The sequence below is a fragment of the Chiloscyllium plagiosum genome, unplaced genomic scaffold, assembly GCF_037043375.1.
Source record: "Chiloscyllium plagiosum isolate Xiang-an unplaced genomic scaffold, Cpla_swu_hap1 HiC_scaffold_38, whole genome shotgun sequence".
Taxonomy (NCBI): Eukaryota; Metazoa; Chordata; class Chondrichthyes; order Orectolobiformes; family Hemiscylliidae; genus Chiloscyllium; species Chiloscyllium plagiosum.
In genome coordinates this window covers 23,473,760-23,490,958 of record NW_028270176.1, presented here as the reverse complement: position 1 = coordinate 23,490,958, position 17,199 = coordinate 23,473,760, and the positions used below count along the sequence as shown (strand labels likewise).

General features: G+C 50.7%; 1 protein-coding gene across 1 annotated transcript in view; it reads right to left on the bottom strand.

Moving 5' to 3' along the window:
• The window catches only part of LOC148139307 (uncharacterized), a 140,401-nt gene extending 123,796 nt beyond the window's left edge, over positions 1-16,605 (bottom strand). Inside the window, 1 exon segment of the mRNA XM_087980832.1 lies at positions 16,456-16,605. Within this exon segment, the coding sequence (XP_087836958.1) occupies positions 16,456-16,605 (150 nt within the window).
• Positions 16,606-17,199: the final 594 nt, after the last annotated feature.

Sequence of the window (17,199 nt, the reverse complement as noted above, 5' to 3'; positions counted from 1 at the left end):
TCCTGTTAGGGTGAAAGGAAAGGCTGGGGAATGCTGGATGACTTTTGTCATTTACATAAATGATTTGGATGTGAGCATAAGAGGTACAGTTAGTAAGTTTGCAGATGACACCAAAATTGGAGGTATAGTGGACAGCGAAGAGGGTTATCTCAGATTGCAACAGGATCTGGACCAGATGGGCCAATGGGCTGAGAAGTGGAAGATGGAGTTTAATTCAGATAAATGAGAGGTACTGCATTTTGGGAAAGCAAATCTTAGCAGGACATATACACTTAACGGAAAGGTCCTAGGGAGTGTTGCTGAACAAAGAGACCTTGAAGTGCAGGTTCATAGCTTCTTGAAAGTGGAGTCGCAGGTAGATAGCATAGTGAAGAAGGCGTTTGGTATGCTTTCCTTTATTGGTCAGAGTATTGAGTACAGGAGTTGGGAGGTCATATTGCGGCTGTACAGGACATTGGTTAGGCCACTGTTGGGATATTGCATACAATTCTAGTCTCCTTCCTATCGGAAAGATGTTGTGAAACTTGAAAGGGTTCAGAAAAGATTTACAAGGATGTTGCCAGGGTTGGAGGATTTGAGCTATAGGGAGAGGCTGAACAGGCTGGGGCAGTTTTCCCTGGAGCGTCGGAGGCTGAGGGGTGACCTGATAGAGGTTTACAAAATTATGAGGGGCACGGATAGGGTAAATAGGCAAAGTCTTTCCCCTGGGGTTGGGGAGTCCAGAACTAGAGGGCAAAGGTTTAGGGTGAGAGGGAAAAGATGTAAAAGAGACCTAAGAGGGTGGTATGTATATGGAATGAGCTGCCAGAGGAAGTGGTAAGGGCTGGTACAATTGGAACATTTAAGAGGCATTTGGATGGGTATATGAATAGGAAGGGTTTGGAGGGATATGGGTCAGGTGCTGGCAGGTGGGACTGGATTGGGTAGCGATATCTGGTCGGCATGGACGGTAGGACCGAAGGGTCTGTTTTCATGCTGTACATCTCTATGACGCTATGAATCTAAATTGACGGTTTGATTAAGAAAAAAAGGAAACTTATGTCAGGTAGAGATGGGATAGATAGAGAACAAAGGCAGTAGAAGTATACTTAAAAGGGAAATCAGGAGGGCAAAAAAGGGGACATGAGATAGCTTTGGCAAATAGAATCAAGGAGAATCCAAAGGGTTTTTACAAATACATTAAGGATAAAAGGGTAATGAGGGAGAGAATAGGGCCCCTCAAATATAAGCAAGATGGCCTTTGTGTGGAACCGCAGGAGATGGGGGAGATATGAAATGAGTACTTTACATCAATGTTAATTTTGGAAAAGGACATGGAAGATACAGACTGTAGGGAAATAGATGGTGACATCTTGAAAAATGTCCATCTTACAGAGGAGGAAATGCTGGATGTCTTGAAAAGCATAAAAGTGGATCAATCCTCTGGATGTGATCGGGTGTACCCTAGAACTCTGTGGGAAGCTAAGGAAGGGATTGCTGGGCCTCTTGCTGAGATATTTATATCATCAATAGTCACAGCTGAGGTGCTGGAAGACTGGAAGCTGGCTAATACGGTGGCATTATTTCAGAAAGATGGTAAGGACAAGTTAGGTTACTATAGACCAATGAGCCTGACGTCGGTCGTGGGCAAGTTGTTGGAGGGAATCCTAAGGGTCATGATGTACATGCATTTGGAAAGACAAGGACTGATTAGGGATAGGAGAAAGTGAGGACTGCAGATGCTGGAGATCAGAGCTGAAAATGTGTTGCTGGAAAAGCGCAGCAGGTCAGGCAGCATCCAAGGAGCAGGAGAATCGACGTTTCGGGCCTGAGCCCGATTCCTGAAGAAGGGCTCAGGCCCGAAACGTCGATTCTCCTGCTCCTTGGATGCTGCCTGACCTGCTGATTAGGGACAGTCAACATGGCTTTGTGCGTGGGAAATCATGTCTCACAAACTTGATTGAGTTTTTTGAAGAAGTAACCAAGAGGATTGATGAGGGCAGAGCAGTAGACATGATCTAGCTTGACTTCATTCGACAAGGTTCCCCATGGGAGACTGGTTAGCAAGGTTAGATCTCATGGAATGCAGGGAGAACTAGCCATTTGGATACAGAACTGGCTCGAAGGTAGAAGACAGAGGATAGTCGAGGAGGGTTGATTTTCAGACTGGAGGCCTGTGACCAGTGGAGCGCCACAAGGATCAGTGCTGCGTCCACTACTTTTCCTCATTTATATAAATGATTTGGATGTGAGCATAAGAGATAAAGTTAGTAAGTTCACGGATGACACCAAAATTGGAAGTGTAGTGGACAGCAAAGAAGGTTACCTCAGATTACAATGGGATCTTGATCAAATAGGCCAATGGGCCGAGGAGCAGGTGGAGTTTAATTTAGATAAATGTGATTTGCTGTATTTTGGGAAAGCAAATCTTAGCAGGATTTATACACTTCATGGTAAGATCCTAGGGAGTGTTGCTGAACAAAGAGATTTGAAGTGCAGGTTCATAGCTCCTTGAAAGTAGTCGCAGGTAGATAGGATAATGGAGGAGGCATTTGTTATGCTTTCCCTTATTGGTCAGAGTAGTGTTTACAGGAGCTGGGAGGTCATGTTGCGGCTGTACAGGACATTGGTGAGGCCACTCTTGGAATATTGTGTGTAATTCTGATCTCCTTCCTATCGGAAGGAAAATGTGAAACTTGAAAGGGTTCAGAAAAGATGTACAAGGATGTTGCCAGGGTTGGAGGATTTGAGCCATAGGGATAGGTTGAATAGACTAGGGCTGTTTTCACTGTAGTGTCAAAGGCTGAGGAGTGACCTTATATATGTTTATAAATCATGAGGGGCATGGATAGGATAAATAGACAAAGTGAGAGAGTCCAGAACTAGACTGCACAGATTTAAGGTGAGAGGGGAAAGATATAAAAGAGACCTAAGGGACAACGTTTTCACGCAGAGGATGGTATGTGAATGGAATGAGCTGCCAGAGGAAGTGGTGGAGGCTGGTACAATTACAGCTTTTAAAAGGCATCTGGATGGGTACATGAATAGGAAGGGTTTGGAGGGATAATAGCCAGGTACTGGCAGGTGGGACTAAATTGGGTTGGGATGTCTTGTCGGCATGGACGAGTTGGATCGAAGGTTCTGTCTCCGAACTATGACTGAGTCCTGCCCTGGTTCATCTTATCAAAATGCAAAAGTTTGCATTTATCTGAATTAAACTCCATCAGCCACTCCTCAGCCCAGTCTCCCAGCTAATCAAGATCCCACTGTACTCTTAGATAGCCTTCTTCATTGTCCACTAAACTGCCAGTTTCCAGATGAATCAGAGATAATCTTGTTAAGACATGTAAGGACATCAGAATGAGGAGCAGGAGTAGGCCATTCAGCCCCTCGAGCATGCTTTGCCATTTAATATTATCATAGCTGACACCATCTGAACTCTACCTCCCTACCTGCTCTCCCTGTCCCTTTAACCTGCTGCTCATTGAAAATCTGCCAGAATCCTCCTCAAGTTTATTCAGTGTCCACCATACTCTGGGGGAGTTAATTCCTCAGATTCAAAACTGAGGAAGTAATTTCTCCTCATCTGTGTTTTACATCTGCCTTCTTCTCATACTCTGACCAACTTTCTGGATTGCCTCACATGAGGAAACATCCTTTTTTTGTCAACTTTGTTCATGCTTTTAAACAACTCGTATCTCTGAATTATGTCATTCTTCTTATCTGTAGTGTGTTTATGTCTAAACAGCTCAATCTCCCTTCATAATCTTCCTCATCTCTGGAATCAATCTTCCTCTGAATTAGCTCAAATGTCTGATGGTAAGGAGACCGGATAGATCCCTCCAGGTGTTGTCTGTCCCCCATTTAGCAGCCCCTTCCCCTCACCCAAAACCCTCCCCCGGCCATTGTCTTATTGCCCCTCCCTTACCCCCACCCCTGCACCTTTATACCCCTCCACATCCTGCCCGCCCAAACATTCCCCACCTCCATCAAATTCCACCCCAATTTTTCTGCCCTCTCCACCCTGAAGTGCCCACAAGTTAGCATCTCCCAATCCTTCCCCATCCTCCCTCCTCAAATCATATGCCCCGCCCCCAATATTTTGCCTCCTCCCTCCCACACCCATCACCACAATCTTACCCCTCCTGATCTGGGCACCCAGAGTTGAGGGGGGGGTGGGTTAAGGATCAAAAATGGGGGTATGGGAACAGAATTGCCTTCATTGTGTAACCTCCCTTTGTTTTTCTGTACCCTTCCCCAAGTCTTGGCCCCTGCACCAATTATATCACCCCCATTCCCATTTGTCACCCCCTGCATTTTGCCTCCATCCCCCCCCCCCCCAGAGTGTAAGTCTCTTTTTGCCCATGACCCTCCCTTCCATTATCCCCCCGACATAAAAGCCCCTCTTCCCCTCCCTCCATGTCCTCTATACCCCTCCCCCTCCCCCTGCTGAGCCCCATCCCCTGGGCTTTGGGTAAATGAGTCTGTGTGGACGCACCAGCCTGTGAGTGCACCCCACTCCATACCATTGACGCACAGCAAATTCCCAGTCCCAGAATCTCCCACACACCAGGAAGAGGTCACTCGGCCCATCGTGCCGAGCACGTCCTGAAATGATGGGGGTCCTGTCCCAGGCTCCTCAGGATATGGCCCCCATTAAAACCCCACTTCCTGTGGGCATCTCTTCTCCCTGTTACCCCCATCCTGCCCAACACACCCAAAGAGCGCATACAGAGGCTGACCGTGAGGTTGCACAGCAAGATCCCAGTCTCCTGTCATCTCTCCATTCCCTGAGAAAGGGGCTTTATCTGATTCCCCCGCACAGCTTGACCTTTCCCCAAATATTCCCCAATTAAGGTTCCCATGGGATGTTGTGTCTGCCCCCAGTCTGCTCCCCCCTCCCACTAAATCCCCCCAACCCCAGCACGGCCTCCTGTCTAAATGTCCCCTCCCACCAACTTCCCCCCCCAATAGACGCCCCCTCCCTCTCTCATACATTATGCCCCCCCGTACCCTCTATTTTACGTCTCTCTCAGTTTTGCCCCCAACAATGTTGCCCCCTGCCAATTGTGTCCAGAACTGAGAGCAGAGTCAAAAATGGGGGTGGGGGTGGGAGCGGGGCGGGGGTGCGGAAGATCATTTCACTCATTTTGTTCTCCCCCCCCTCTGTTTTTTTCTTCCCTCCCCAGGATTTGAACCTGCCCCAACTCAGCAACTTCCATACCCCCACCTGGACCCCATCCCCATTTTCCTGCCCCTACATTTCTGCCTGTCCCCTCCCCCAACACAACTCTTGCACTTTCCCCCAAACATTTTGCCCCCTCAACACCTTGTCCTGCTCTAATTGCCCCTCCTGCAAATTGCCCCTGTTACAATGCACCCTCCCCCCCCCCCCGCTGGATCTAAAAGCCCCTTCAGGGTCTCCATCGTCTACAATTGCCTCCCTCTTCCCCCCCCCCTCACTGAGTCCTAACCTCTGGGCTGTAGGGGGTGGGATGAGGGGGAGGATGTGCTTTGACTGCCTTTTGCCTGCGTCCCTCTTCATGCACAGCAAGATCCCAGCCATCCTGCTCAGTGAGAAAGGGACTTTATCTCCCCCACACCCACCCACCGTTTGGACAACAGTGGGAGATGCAGAGAACAGCAAGATCCCATGGTGTTAACAGCATGTGCAGCACCAAGTGGTACTGAGTCCAAATCTAACAGGAACAGTGAGACAGAGGGAGGGAGGGAGGGACAGATAGGGAGAGGGAGGGAGAGAAAGCAAACGAGGTGAGGGACAGAGACAGAGGGAGGGATACAGATAGAGAGATGGAAATGTGTTGCTGGAAAAGCGCAGCAGGTCAGGCAGCATCTAGGGAACAGGAGAATCGACGTTTCGGGCATTAGCCCTTCTTCAGGAAGGGCTAATGCCCGAAACGTCGATTCTCCTGTTCCCTAGATGCTGCCTGACCTGCTGCGCTTTTCCAGCAACACATTTCCATCTCTGATCTCCAGCATCTGCAGACCTCACTTTTTCCATACAGATAGAGAGAGAGAGCCAAGGACAGAGAAAGATCCCGGGGAGAGAGAGAGAGAGACAGAGGACAAGAGATGCTGGGAGAGAGAGACGAAGAGGGAGAGACAAAGTGTGAAACCATGGAAAGGGAGAGAGAGAGAAACACCGAGGCAGAGCCAGCAAAGGACAGAGAAGGATCTCAGGGAATAAAACTCCCGGGAGAGAGACAGAGGGCAGACCAGAGAGAGTGTAAAACCCAGGGAGAGAACAGGACAGAGAGACAGAACAAAAAGACATAAGGACAGAGGATGAGAGAGAGAAAAGGGCAGACACAGGGAGGGAGGGAGTGAAAGTAAAGTCAGTGAGAGACAAAGGGAGAGAAATCCCAAGGAGAGACAGACAGCCAGAGAGAGAGAGAGAGAGAAATCCAGGAGAAAGAGAGAGGGGGACAGAAATCCAGGAGAAAAAGAGAGACAGAGGGAGACAGAAATCCAGGGAGAGAATGAGGGAAGAGCAACCACAAGATACAACAGACAGCTAGTGAGAGAGAGAGAGAGGTGAAGGGAGCGGGGAATAGAACATAGAACATAGAACATAGAAGAATACAGCGCAGTACAGGCCCTTTGGCCCTCGATGTTGCGCCGATCCAAACCCACCTAACCTATACTAACCCACTATCCTCCATATACCTATCCAATGCCCGCTTAAATGCCCATAAAGAGGGAGAGTCCACCACTGCTGCTGGCAGGGCATTCCATGAACTTACGACTCGCTGAGTGAAGAACCTACCCCTAACTTCAGTCCTATATCTACCCCCCCTTAATTTTAAGCTATGCCCCCTTGTAATACCCGACTCCATACGCGGGAAAAGGTTCACACTGTCAACCCTATCTAACCCCCAATCATCTTGTACACCTCAATCAAGTCACCCCTAAACCTTCTTTTCTCTAATGAAAACAGCCCCAAGTGTCTCAGTCTATCCTCATACGATCTTCCTTCCATACCAGGCAACATCCTGGTAAACCTCCTCTGCACCCGTTCCAGTGCCTCCACATCCTTCCTATAGTATGGCGACCAAAACTGCACACAATATTCCAGATGCGGCCGCACCAGAGTTTTATACAACTGCATCATGACCTCAGGACTCCGGAACTCAATTCCTCTACCAATAAAAGCCAGTACGCCATATGCCTTCCTCACCACACTATTTACCTGGGTGGCAACTTTCAGAGATCTGTGTACATGGACACCAAGATCCCTCTGCTCATCCACACTACCAAGTATCCGACCATTAGCCCAGTACCCCATCTTTTTGTTATTCTTCCCAAAGTGAATCACCTCACATTTAGCTACATTGAATTCCATTTGCCACCTTTCTGCCCAGCTCTGCAGCTTCTCTATATCCTGCTGTAACCTGCCACATCCTTCCTCACTGTCAACAACTCCTCCGACTTTCGTATCATCCGCAAACTTGCTCACCCAACCTTCTAACCCCTCTTCCAGGTCATTTATAAAAATGACAAACAGCAATGGTCCCAAAACAGATCCTTGCGGAACACCGCTAGTGACGGCACTCCATGAAGAAACTTTGCCATCAACTACTACCCTCTGTCTTCTTCCATCCAGCCAATTCCTAATCCAAACCTCCAACTCACCCTCAATGCCATATCTCCGTATTTTCTGCAGTAGCCTACCATGGGGAACCTTATCAAACGCCTTACTAAAATCCATATATACCACATCTACCGCTTTCCCCTCATCAACCTCCTTCGTCACCTTTTCAAAGAATTCAATAAGGTTTGTGAGGCACGACCTGCCCTTCATAAAACCATGCTGACTATCCTTGATCACATTATTCCTATCCAGATGTGCATAAATCCTATCCCTTACAATTCTCTCTAAGACTTTGCCCACAACAGAAGTGAGACTCACCGGCCTATAGTTACTAGGGTTATCCCTACTCCCCTTTTTGAACAAGGGAACCACATTTGCTATCCTCCAGTCTTCTGGGACTACTCCTGTAGACAAAGAGGACATAAAAATCAAGGCCAATGGCTCTGCAATCTCCTCCCTTGCTTCCCAGAGAATCCTAGGATAAATGCCATCAGGCCCAGGGGACTTATCTATTTTCACCTTTTCCAGGATTTCCAACACCTCTTCTCTACATACCTCAAAGCCATCCATTCTACTTATTTGTGACTCAGTATTCACATCGACGACAATGCCCTGTTCCTGAGTAAATACTGAAGAAAAGTATTCATTCAGTGTCTCCCCAATCTCTTCCGCCTCCACACGCAACTTCCCATTACTATCCTTGACTGGACCTATTCCTACCCTAGTCATTCTTTTATTCCTAACATACCTATAGAAAGCCTTAGGGTTTTCCCTAATCCTACCGACTAAGGACCTTTCATGTCCCCTCCTTGCTGCTCTTAGCTCTCTCTTCAGGTCCTTCCTGGCTACCCTATAACTCTCAATCGCCCCAATTGAACCTTCACGTCTCATCTTGAGATAGGCCGCCCTCTTCCATTTAACAAGGGATTCCAATTCCTTATTAAACCACGGCTCCCTCGCACGACCCTTTCCTCCCTGCCTGACAGGTACATAATTATCAAGGACACTCAATAGTTGCTCCTTGAACAAGCTCCACATATCATTTACACTCTTGCCTTGGAGTCTACTTTTCCAAGCCACACATCCTAAGTCATGCCTCACCGCATCATAATTTCCCTGACCCCAGCTATAACTCTTGCCCTGTAGTACACACTTATCCCTCTCCATCACGAGAGTAAAAATCACCGAATTATGGTCACTATCCCCAAAGTGCTCACCTACCTCTAATTCTAACACCTGGCCTGGTTCATTACCCAGAACCAAATCCAGTATGGCCTCACCTCTTGTTGGCCTGTCTACATATTGTGTCAGGAAACTCTCCTGCACACATTGAACAAACACTGACCCATCTAACGAACTTGAGCTATAGCTTTCCCAATCAATATCAGGAAAGTTAAAGTCCCCCATAACCACCACCCTATTACTGTCACTCATCTCCTGAATCACCTTCCCTATCCTTTCTTCTACGTTTCTAGGACTATTGGGAGGCCTGTAAAAGACTCCTAACAGGGTGACCTCACCTTTCCTATTCCGAACCTCAGCCCAAACTACCTCAGATGGCAAGTCCTCATCCATCGTCCTTTCCACCACTGTAATACTATCTTTGACAAGCAATGCCACACCTCCCCCTCTTTTACCCCCACCTCTGACCCTACTAAAACATTTAAATCCTGGAACCTGCAACAGCCAATCCTGTCCCTGTTCTAGCCATGTCTCCGTAATAGCCACAACATCGAAGTCCCAGGTACCAACCCACGCTGCAAGTTCACCTACCTTATTTCGTATACTTCTTGCATTGAAGTATACACACTTCAAGCCACTTTCCTGTTTACAGACACCCTCCTTGGAAATTGATGCCATGTTCCTAACCTCCCTACACTTCAGGCCCTGCACCCTGAAGCTACAATCTGGGTTCCCATGCCCCTGCAGAGTTAGTTTTAACCCCCCCCAAGAGCACTAGCAAACCTCCCCCCAAGGATACTGGTGCCCCTCAGGTTCAGGTGTAGACCATCCTGTTTATAGAGGTCCCACCGTCCCCAGAAAGAACCCCAGTTATCCAAAAACCGGAATCCCTCCCTCCTGCACCATCCCTGTAGCCACGCATTTAAGTGTTCTCTTTCCCTATTCCTCGAATCTCTATCACGTGGCACGGGTAACAAACCAGAGACAACAACTCTGTTCGTTCTAACTCTGAGCTTCCAACCTAGCTCCCTGAAAGTCTGTCTAACATCCTCGGCACTCCTCCTACCTATGTCGTTGGTGCCAATATGGACCACGACTTCGGGCTGCTCCCCCTCCCCCTCCAGGACCCGGAAAACACGATCAGAGACATCACGTACCCTTGCACCTGGGAGGCAACATACCAATCGTGAGTCTCTCTCGTTCCCACAAAACCGCCTATCTGTGCCCCTAACTATCGAGTCCCCAATTACTACTGCTCTGCTCTTCTTCACCCTTCCCTTCTGAGTAACGGGGACAGGCTCCGTGCCAGAGAATGATGGTATTAAAGAGATAGAATGATCCTCAGGCAGGAACAGCAAGATCCCGCATGGATGACAAGGAGGGGTGGGGGAGACGTGAGCTGGGAGGTTGGAGATTGAACAATTCAACAGTTCCCGGGAACGAGGGAGGCTCCAGAGAGCTGTAGGAGGGGAATGTACAGGGGAATGTGAACAGGGGGAAATGGGAAGGATGGGGATTAAAGGAATGATGTGGGATAGACAGAGAGAGAGTTGGGAACACAGAGGTAGAGATGGGAGCTGGAGTGAGAGGGAGGCAGTGACATCTGTGGGATCAGACTGTGCAGCAACTCCCTGTCCATCTTTTTGTCCCTTTGTCCCCACCCCAGCCCAGAACTCGGCCCTTGTGGGAAAAATCCCAGAGACGGCCTGAACTCCGCAATTCCTTTCCCCGATGTGTGTCTGTGCGTGTATGGATGGGTGTGTGTGTAAATGAACGACAAGGAGACAGGACAATTTCTGATTATTCTCTCTCTCTCTCTCTCTCTCCCTCTCGCTATCTCTCTGTCTCTCTCTCTCTCGTTGTCTCTTTCCCTCTCACTGTCTCTCTCCCTCTCGCTGTCTCTCTCCCTCTCACTGTCTCTCTCCCTCTCTCGCTGTCTCTCCCTCTCGCTGTCTCTCCCTCTCATTCTCTCTCTCTCTCCCTCTCGCTGTCTCTCTCCCTCTCACTGTCTCTCTCTCTCTCTCTCTATCTCTCTCTCCCTCTCGCTCTCTCTCTCTGGTTCTGGCTCTGGTCTGACGATTCCTCGGTGCAGAAATGACTTGATTCCCTCTGTCTCTGCACCGTCCCGAGTTTCAGCTCCTGGATCCAATCTTCTCCTCAAGGTGGATGGCACAGACTGAGAGGGAAATAAAAATCGATTTGAAAGAAAATACAGCAGCGACACCAAAAGCACAGCAAGATCCCACTTCTCTCTGCCTTCCACAGTCTCCCACTTTACCCTGTGATACTGGGTCAGTTTAATTACTGCATTGCAGAACATCAAGCAACATCGAAATACAAATAAATCACTAAAGAGCAATTGGCCCGAGGCTAGAAACACACAGCAAGATCCCACAAGCAGCAGAGTGACCACAGACAGATCATCTGTGTTACTGACCCTGGTTAAGGGTTCGATCCTGCTTCCATGGCAACAGAAGGACCAATCCTATGGTTTGACGAATCCCAAACAATTCCCCCTGTGTTCTCTGTTCCCAATACCCCCATGCTCTCTCTGTCTGCTCCCTTGCTTTCTCCACTTCTGATATCTCTCTGTGCTTTCTCTGTCTCACCATTTCTGATATTGCTGTCTGTTCCCCCCTCATTCTCTCACCATCTGATATCTCGCGCTCTCTCTATTCGCCCCTCTCTCCCTCTGTTCCCTCTCTCTGTTCCCCGTTCCCTCTCTGTTCCCCTCTCTCTCTCTCTGTTCCCTGTTCCCTCTCTGTTCCTCGCTCTCTCTCTGTTCCCTCTCCCCCTCTCTCTCTGTTCCCTGCTCTATCTCTGTTCCCTGCTCTATCTCTGTTCCCCCCTTTCTCTCTTCCCCCTCTCTCTCTGCTCCCCCTCTCTCTCTGTTCCCTCACTCTCTCTGTTCCCCTCTCTCTCTGTTCCCCCCCTCTCTGTTCCCCCTCTCTCTGTTCCCCCCTCTCTGTTCCCCCTCTCTCTCTGTTCCCTCTCTCTCTGTTCCCCCCTCTCGCTCTCTGTTCCCCCTCTCTCTCTGTTCCCTCACTCTCTCTGTTCCCCCCTCTCTCTGTTCCCCCCTCTCTCTGTTCCCCCCTCTCTGTTCCCCCCTCTCTGTTCCCCCCCTCTCTGTTCCCCCCTCTCTCTCTGCCCCCCCCCTCTCTGTTCCCCTCTCTCTCTGTTCCCTCTCTCTCTCTCTGTTCCCTCTCTCTCTGTTCCCCCCTCTCTCTCTATTCCCCCCTCTCTCTGTTCCCTCACTCTCTCTGTTCCCCCCCTCTCTCTCTGTTCCCTCTCTCTCTCTGTTCCCCCCCTCTCTCTCTGTTCCCCCCTCTCTCTGTTCCTCGCTCTCTCTCTGTTCCCTCTCTCTCCCTTTCTGTTCCCCGTTCCCTCTCTGTTCCCCTCTCTCTCTCTCTGTTCCCCGTTCCCTCTCTGTTCCTTGCTCTCTCTCTGTTCCCTCTCTCTGCCTCTCTGTTCCCCGCTCTCTCTCTCTGTTCCCCGCTCTATCTCTGTTCCCCCCTTTCTCTCTTCCCCCCTCTCTCTCTGTTCCCCGCTCTATCTCTGTTCCCCCCTTTCTCTCTTCCCCCCTCTCTCTCTGTACCCCCCTCTCTCTCTGTTCCCCCTTTCTCTCTGTTCCCTCTCTCCCTCTGTTCACCCCTCTCTCTCTCTGTTCCCCCCTCTCTCGCTGTTCCCCCCTCTCTCTCTATTCCCCCCTCTCTCTCTGTTCCCCCCTCTCTGTTCCCCCCTCTCTCTCTGTTCCCCCCTCTCTCTGTTCCCCCCTCTCTGTTCCCCCCCCTCTGTTCCCCCCCCTCTCTGTTCCCCCTCTCTCTCTGTTCCCCCCTCTCTCTCTCTGTACCCCCCTCTCTCTCTATTCCCCCCTCTCTCTGTTCCCTCTCTCTCTCTGTTCCCCCCTCTCTCTCTGTTCCCCCCCTCTCTCTCTGTTCCCCCCCTCTCTCTCTGTTCCCCCTCTCTCTCTGTTCCTCGCTCTCTCTCTGTTCCCTCTCTCTCCCTCTCTGTTCCCCGCTCTCTCTCTATTCCCCATTCTCTCTCTGTTCCCCCCCTCTCTCTCTGTTCCCCCCTCACTCTCTGTTCCCCGCTCTCTCTGTTCCCCGCTCTCTCTCTGTTCCCCCCTTCTTTCTCCGTTCCCCCTCTCTCTCTGTTCCCCCTCTCTCTCTGTTCCTCGCTCTCTCTGTTCCCTCTCTCTCCCTCTCTGTTCCCCGCTCTCTCTGTTCCCCGCTCTCTCTCTGTTCACCCCCTTCTCTCTCTGTTCCCCCCCTCTCTCTCTGTTCCCCCCCTCTCTCTCTGTTCCCCCCCTCTCTCTCTGTTCCCCCTCTCTCTCTGTTCCTCGCTCTCTCTCTGTTCCCTCTCTCTCCCTCTCTGTTCCCCGCTCTCTCTCTATTCCCCATTCTCTCTCTGTTCCCCCCCTCTCTCTCTGTTCCCCGCTCTCTCTCTATTCCCCATTCTCTCTCTGTTCCCCCCCTCTCTCTCTGTTCCCCCCTCACTCTCTGTTCCCCGCTCTCTCTGTTCCCCGCTCTCTCTCTGTTCCCCCCTTCTTTCTCCGTTCCCCCTCTCTCTCTGTTCCCCCTCTCTCTCTGTTCCTCGCTCTCTCTCTGTTCCCTCTCTCTCCCTCTCTGTTCCCCGCTCTCTCTGTTCCCCGCTCTCTCTCTGTTCACCCCCTTCTCTCTCTGTTCCCCCCTCTCTCTCTGTTCCCCCTCTCTCTCTGTTCCCCCTCTCTCTCTGATCCCCCCTCTCTCTCTGTTCCCCCCTCTCTCTGTGTTCCCTCTCTCTCCCTCTCTGTTTCCCGCTCTCTCTCTTTTCCCCGCTCTATCTCTGTTCCACCCTTTCTCTCTTCCCCCTTCTCTCTCTGTTCCCCCTCTCTCTCTCTTCCCCGCTCTCTCTCTGTTCCCCCTCTCTCTCTGTTCCCCGCTCTCTCTCTGTTCCCCCTCTCTCTCTGTTCCCCGCTCTCTCTGTTCCCCCTCTCTCTCTGTTCCCCGCTCTATCTCTGTTCCCCCCTCTCTCTCTGTTCCCCCCTCTCTCTCTGTTTCCCGCTCTATCTCTGTTCCCCCCTTTCTCTCTTCCCCGCTCTCTCTCTGTTCCCCCTCTCTCTCTGTTCTCCGCTCTCTCTGTTCCCCCCTCTCTCTCTGTTCCCCACTCTATCTCTGTTCCCCCCTTTCTCTCTTCCCCGCTCTCTCTCTGTTCCCCCTCTCTCTCTGTTCCCCCTCTCTCTCTGTCCCCCGCGCTCTCTCTGTTCCCCACTCTATCTCTGTTCCCCCCTTTCTCTCTTCCCCGCTCTCTCTCTGTTCCCCCTCTCTCTCTGTTCTCCGCTCTCTCTGTTCCTCCCTCTCTCTCTGTTCCCTGCGCTCTCTGTTCCCCCCTCTCTCTCTGTTCCCCGCTCTATCTCTGTTCCCCCCTCTCTCTCTGTTCCCCTCTCTCTCTCTGTTCCCCGCTCTCTCTGTTCCCCCTCTCTCTCTGTTCCCCCCTCTCTCTCTGATCCCCCCTCTCTCTCTGTTCCCCCTCTCTCTCTGTTCCCCCCTCTCTCTCTGATCCCCCCTCTCTCTCTGTTTCCCGTCTCTCTCTGTTCCCTCTCTCTCTGTTCCCCCTCTCTCTCTGTTCCCCCTCTCTCTCTGGTCTCCCTCTCTCTCTGTTCCCTCTCTCTCTCTGTTCCCCCTCTCTCTCTGTTCCCCCTCTCTCTCTGTTCCCTCTCTCTCTCTGTTCCCTCTCTCTCTCTGTTCCCCCCCTCTCTCTGTTCCCCGCTCTCTCTCTGTTCACCCCCTTCTCTCTCTGATCCCCCTCTCTCTCTGTTCCCCCTCTCTCTCTGTTCCCTCCTCTCTCTCTGTTCCCCCCCTCTCTGTTCCCCCTCTCTCTGTTCCCCCCTCTCTGTTCCCCCTCTCTCTCTGTTCCCTCCTCTCTCTCTGTTCCCCCCTCTCTGTTCCCCCCTCTCTCTGTTCCCCTCTGTTCCTCTCTCTCTGTTCCCCCTCTCTCTCTGTTCCCCCCTCTCTCTCTGTTCCCCCTCTCTCTCTGTTCCCTCTCTCTCTCTTCCCCCTCTCTCTCTGTTCCCCCTCTCTCTCTTGTTCCCCCTCTCTGTTCCCCCCCTCTCTCTGTCCCCCCCCTCTCTGTCCCCCCCCTCTCTCTGTTCCCCCCATCTCTGTTCCCTCTCTCTCTCTGTTCCCCCCTCTCTGTTCCCCCTCTCTCTCTGTTCCCCCCCCTCTCTGTTCCCCCTCTCTCTCTGATCCCCCCTCTCTCTCTGTTCCCCCTCTCTCTCTGATCGCCCCTCTCTCTCTGTTCCCCCTCTCTCTCTGTTCCCTCTCTCTGTTCCCCCACTCTCTCTCTGTTCCTCCCCCTCTCTCTCTGTTCCCCCCTCTCTCTCTGTTCCCCCCCTCTCTGTTCCCCCCTCTCTCTGTTCCCCCCTCTCTCTCTGTTCCCCCCCTCTCTGTTCCCCCCTCTCTCTCTGTTCCTCCCCCTGTTCCCCCCTCTCTCTCTGTTCCCCTCTGTTCCCCCCTCTCTGTTCCCTCCTCTCTCTGTGCCCCCCCCTCTCTCTGTGACCCCCTCTCTGTTCCCCCCTCTCTCTCTGTTCCCCCCTCTCTCTCTGATCCCCCCTCTCTCTCTGATCCCCCCTCTCTCTCTGATCCCCCCTCTCTCTCTGTTCCCCTCTCTCTGTTCCCTCTCTCTGATCCCCCCCTCTGTTCCCCCTCTCTCTCTGTTCCCTCTCTCTCTCTCTGCCCCCCTCTCTGTTCCCCCCTCTCTCTCTCTCTCTGTTCCCCTCTCTCTCTCTGTTCCCCCCCTCTCTCTGTTCCCCCTCTCTCTCTGTTCACCCCCTCTCTCTGTTCCCCCTCTCTCTCTCTGTTCCCCCCTCTCTCTCTGTTCCCCCACTCACACTCTGTCCATCTCTGATAGCTTTCTCTTTGATATAAACCTGAGCACTGTAAGCTTTGTCCCTCCCCTCCCCCTAATTTAAATGACGACAGCTCATTTTGTTGTGTGTGGGACGGTTTTATTTGTTTGAAAACTCAACAAAAGAAAATTGGAGAAAAAGACAGACACCACCCCCAAGATACTCAGTGAATTGAATTGAAATGGGCAGCCTGTTTGTATTTCTGTGATTATCATATTTTATCTCCCTGGCCTTTTCACCTCTCACATTGCTCTGACATTAGAACAGGTCTTTGGAGACAGTTTCCCATTGAAGGTTTTAATTCTCTCCTCAGGGAGTCCTGCCTCCCAGATCCTGAGGATTAACCCGTTTGTGTCACAATCCTGAGTCCCCGGTTACTTTAATCCCAGGCTTCAAACCTATTTTAAACCCACTGGAACAGTCAGCTCTCTCTCTCTCTCTCTCTCTCATCCTCTCATTCACTCCTTCCCACCCTCCCTCTCTCGTTCTTCCTTTTGTAGGACTTTGGCTCAATCTACCAACTTACTTTCTTCTATGTGTGAGCCCAGTCCTGCGTGTTCTTTAAATGAAGCAATAGGAGAAGATATTCAATCTCACACTCTTAGTTTATTTGAACAGTAAGTGGACAAAGTATACAGAGCTCTGGGTCTAGACCTTTCTGTCCCTGACAAACAACAAAGTGTGTCAGTTCAAAAAAGTAAGACCTATTGCTGTCCCTGACCCAGTCTTTTATACAATAAAAAACGTCATGCAATCACTGAGGTAGGATTGTCTTCTGATTGGCTGTTGATCTGACTCCATTCTCCACCTCCTCGCGTTCCCGGATGTCCAACCCAACGTGACCTTCTTTTGCCCGCGAAACGGAGCACCACGTGATCTTCTTCGGCCCGCGAAACGGAGCACCACGTGACCTCCTCTCACTCTTCCGGGACGCGAAACAGAGCATCACGTGACCTCCTTCTACGCGCGTAACACCGCATCACCACAGGCATCCGGATGCCGAATATATTTACACTCGCAGCCAGCCCTCTATTTTACAAGTAAGCCATATATTTACAAGTCCCCCTTTTAGTCTCATAAAAATGAGACCAACCAACCAGTTCTATACATCATATTCGCTCTCCGATGCATAGTCTTCCCCTCTTGCCAGAGCCATGGTTTCCGTCTCCATCTGTGACATCTGGTAGGGTGGGGGATCCTTCCCTTCAATTGCTGTAATGATTACCCTGTTCAACAAAGATCTAATACAGGGAATACAACAACATCCACATAACACTAACATAATGATCATACCAATGATCATAAACACAGAGACAATTAATCCTTTCCATTTCCCAAACCATGAATCGAAAATGCCTCCTAGAGGGTTGTCAATACCTGAATGTTCATGCATTTCTTCAGACAAGGGCCTTAGTCCTTCCAGGGCTCTGGTTACCGAGCCATCGGGTGCCGTATTATTGGGGATGAACGTACAACATTGGTCTCCGAACATAGAGCACACTCCCCCCTTTTCTGCTAACAACATATCTAAGGCCATTCG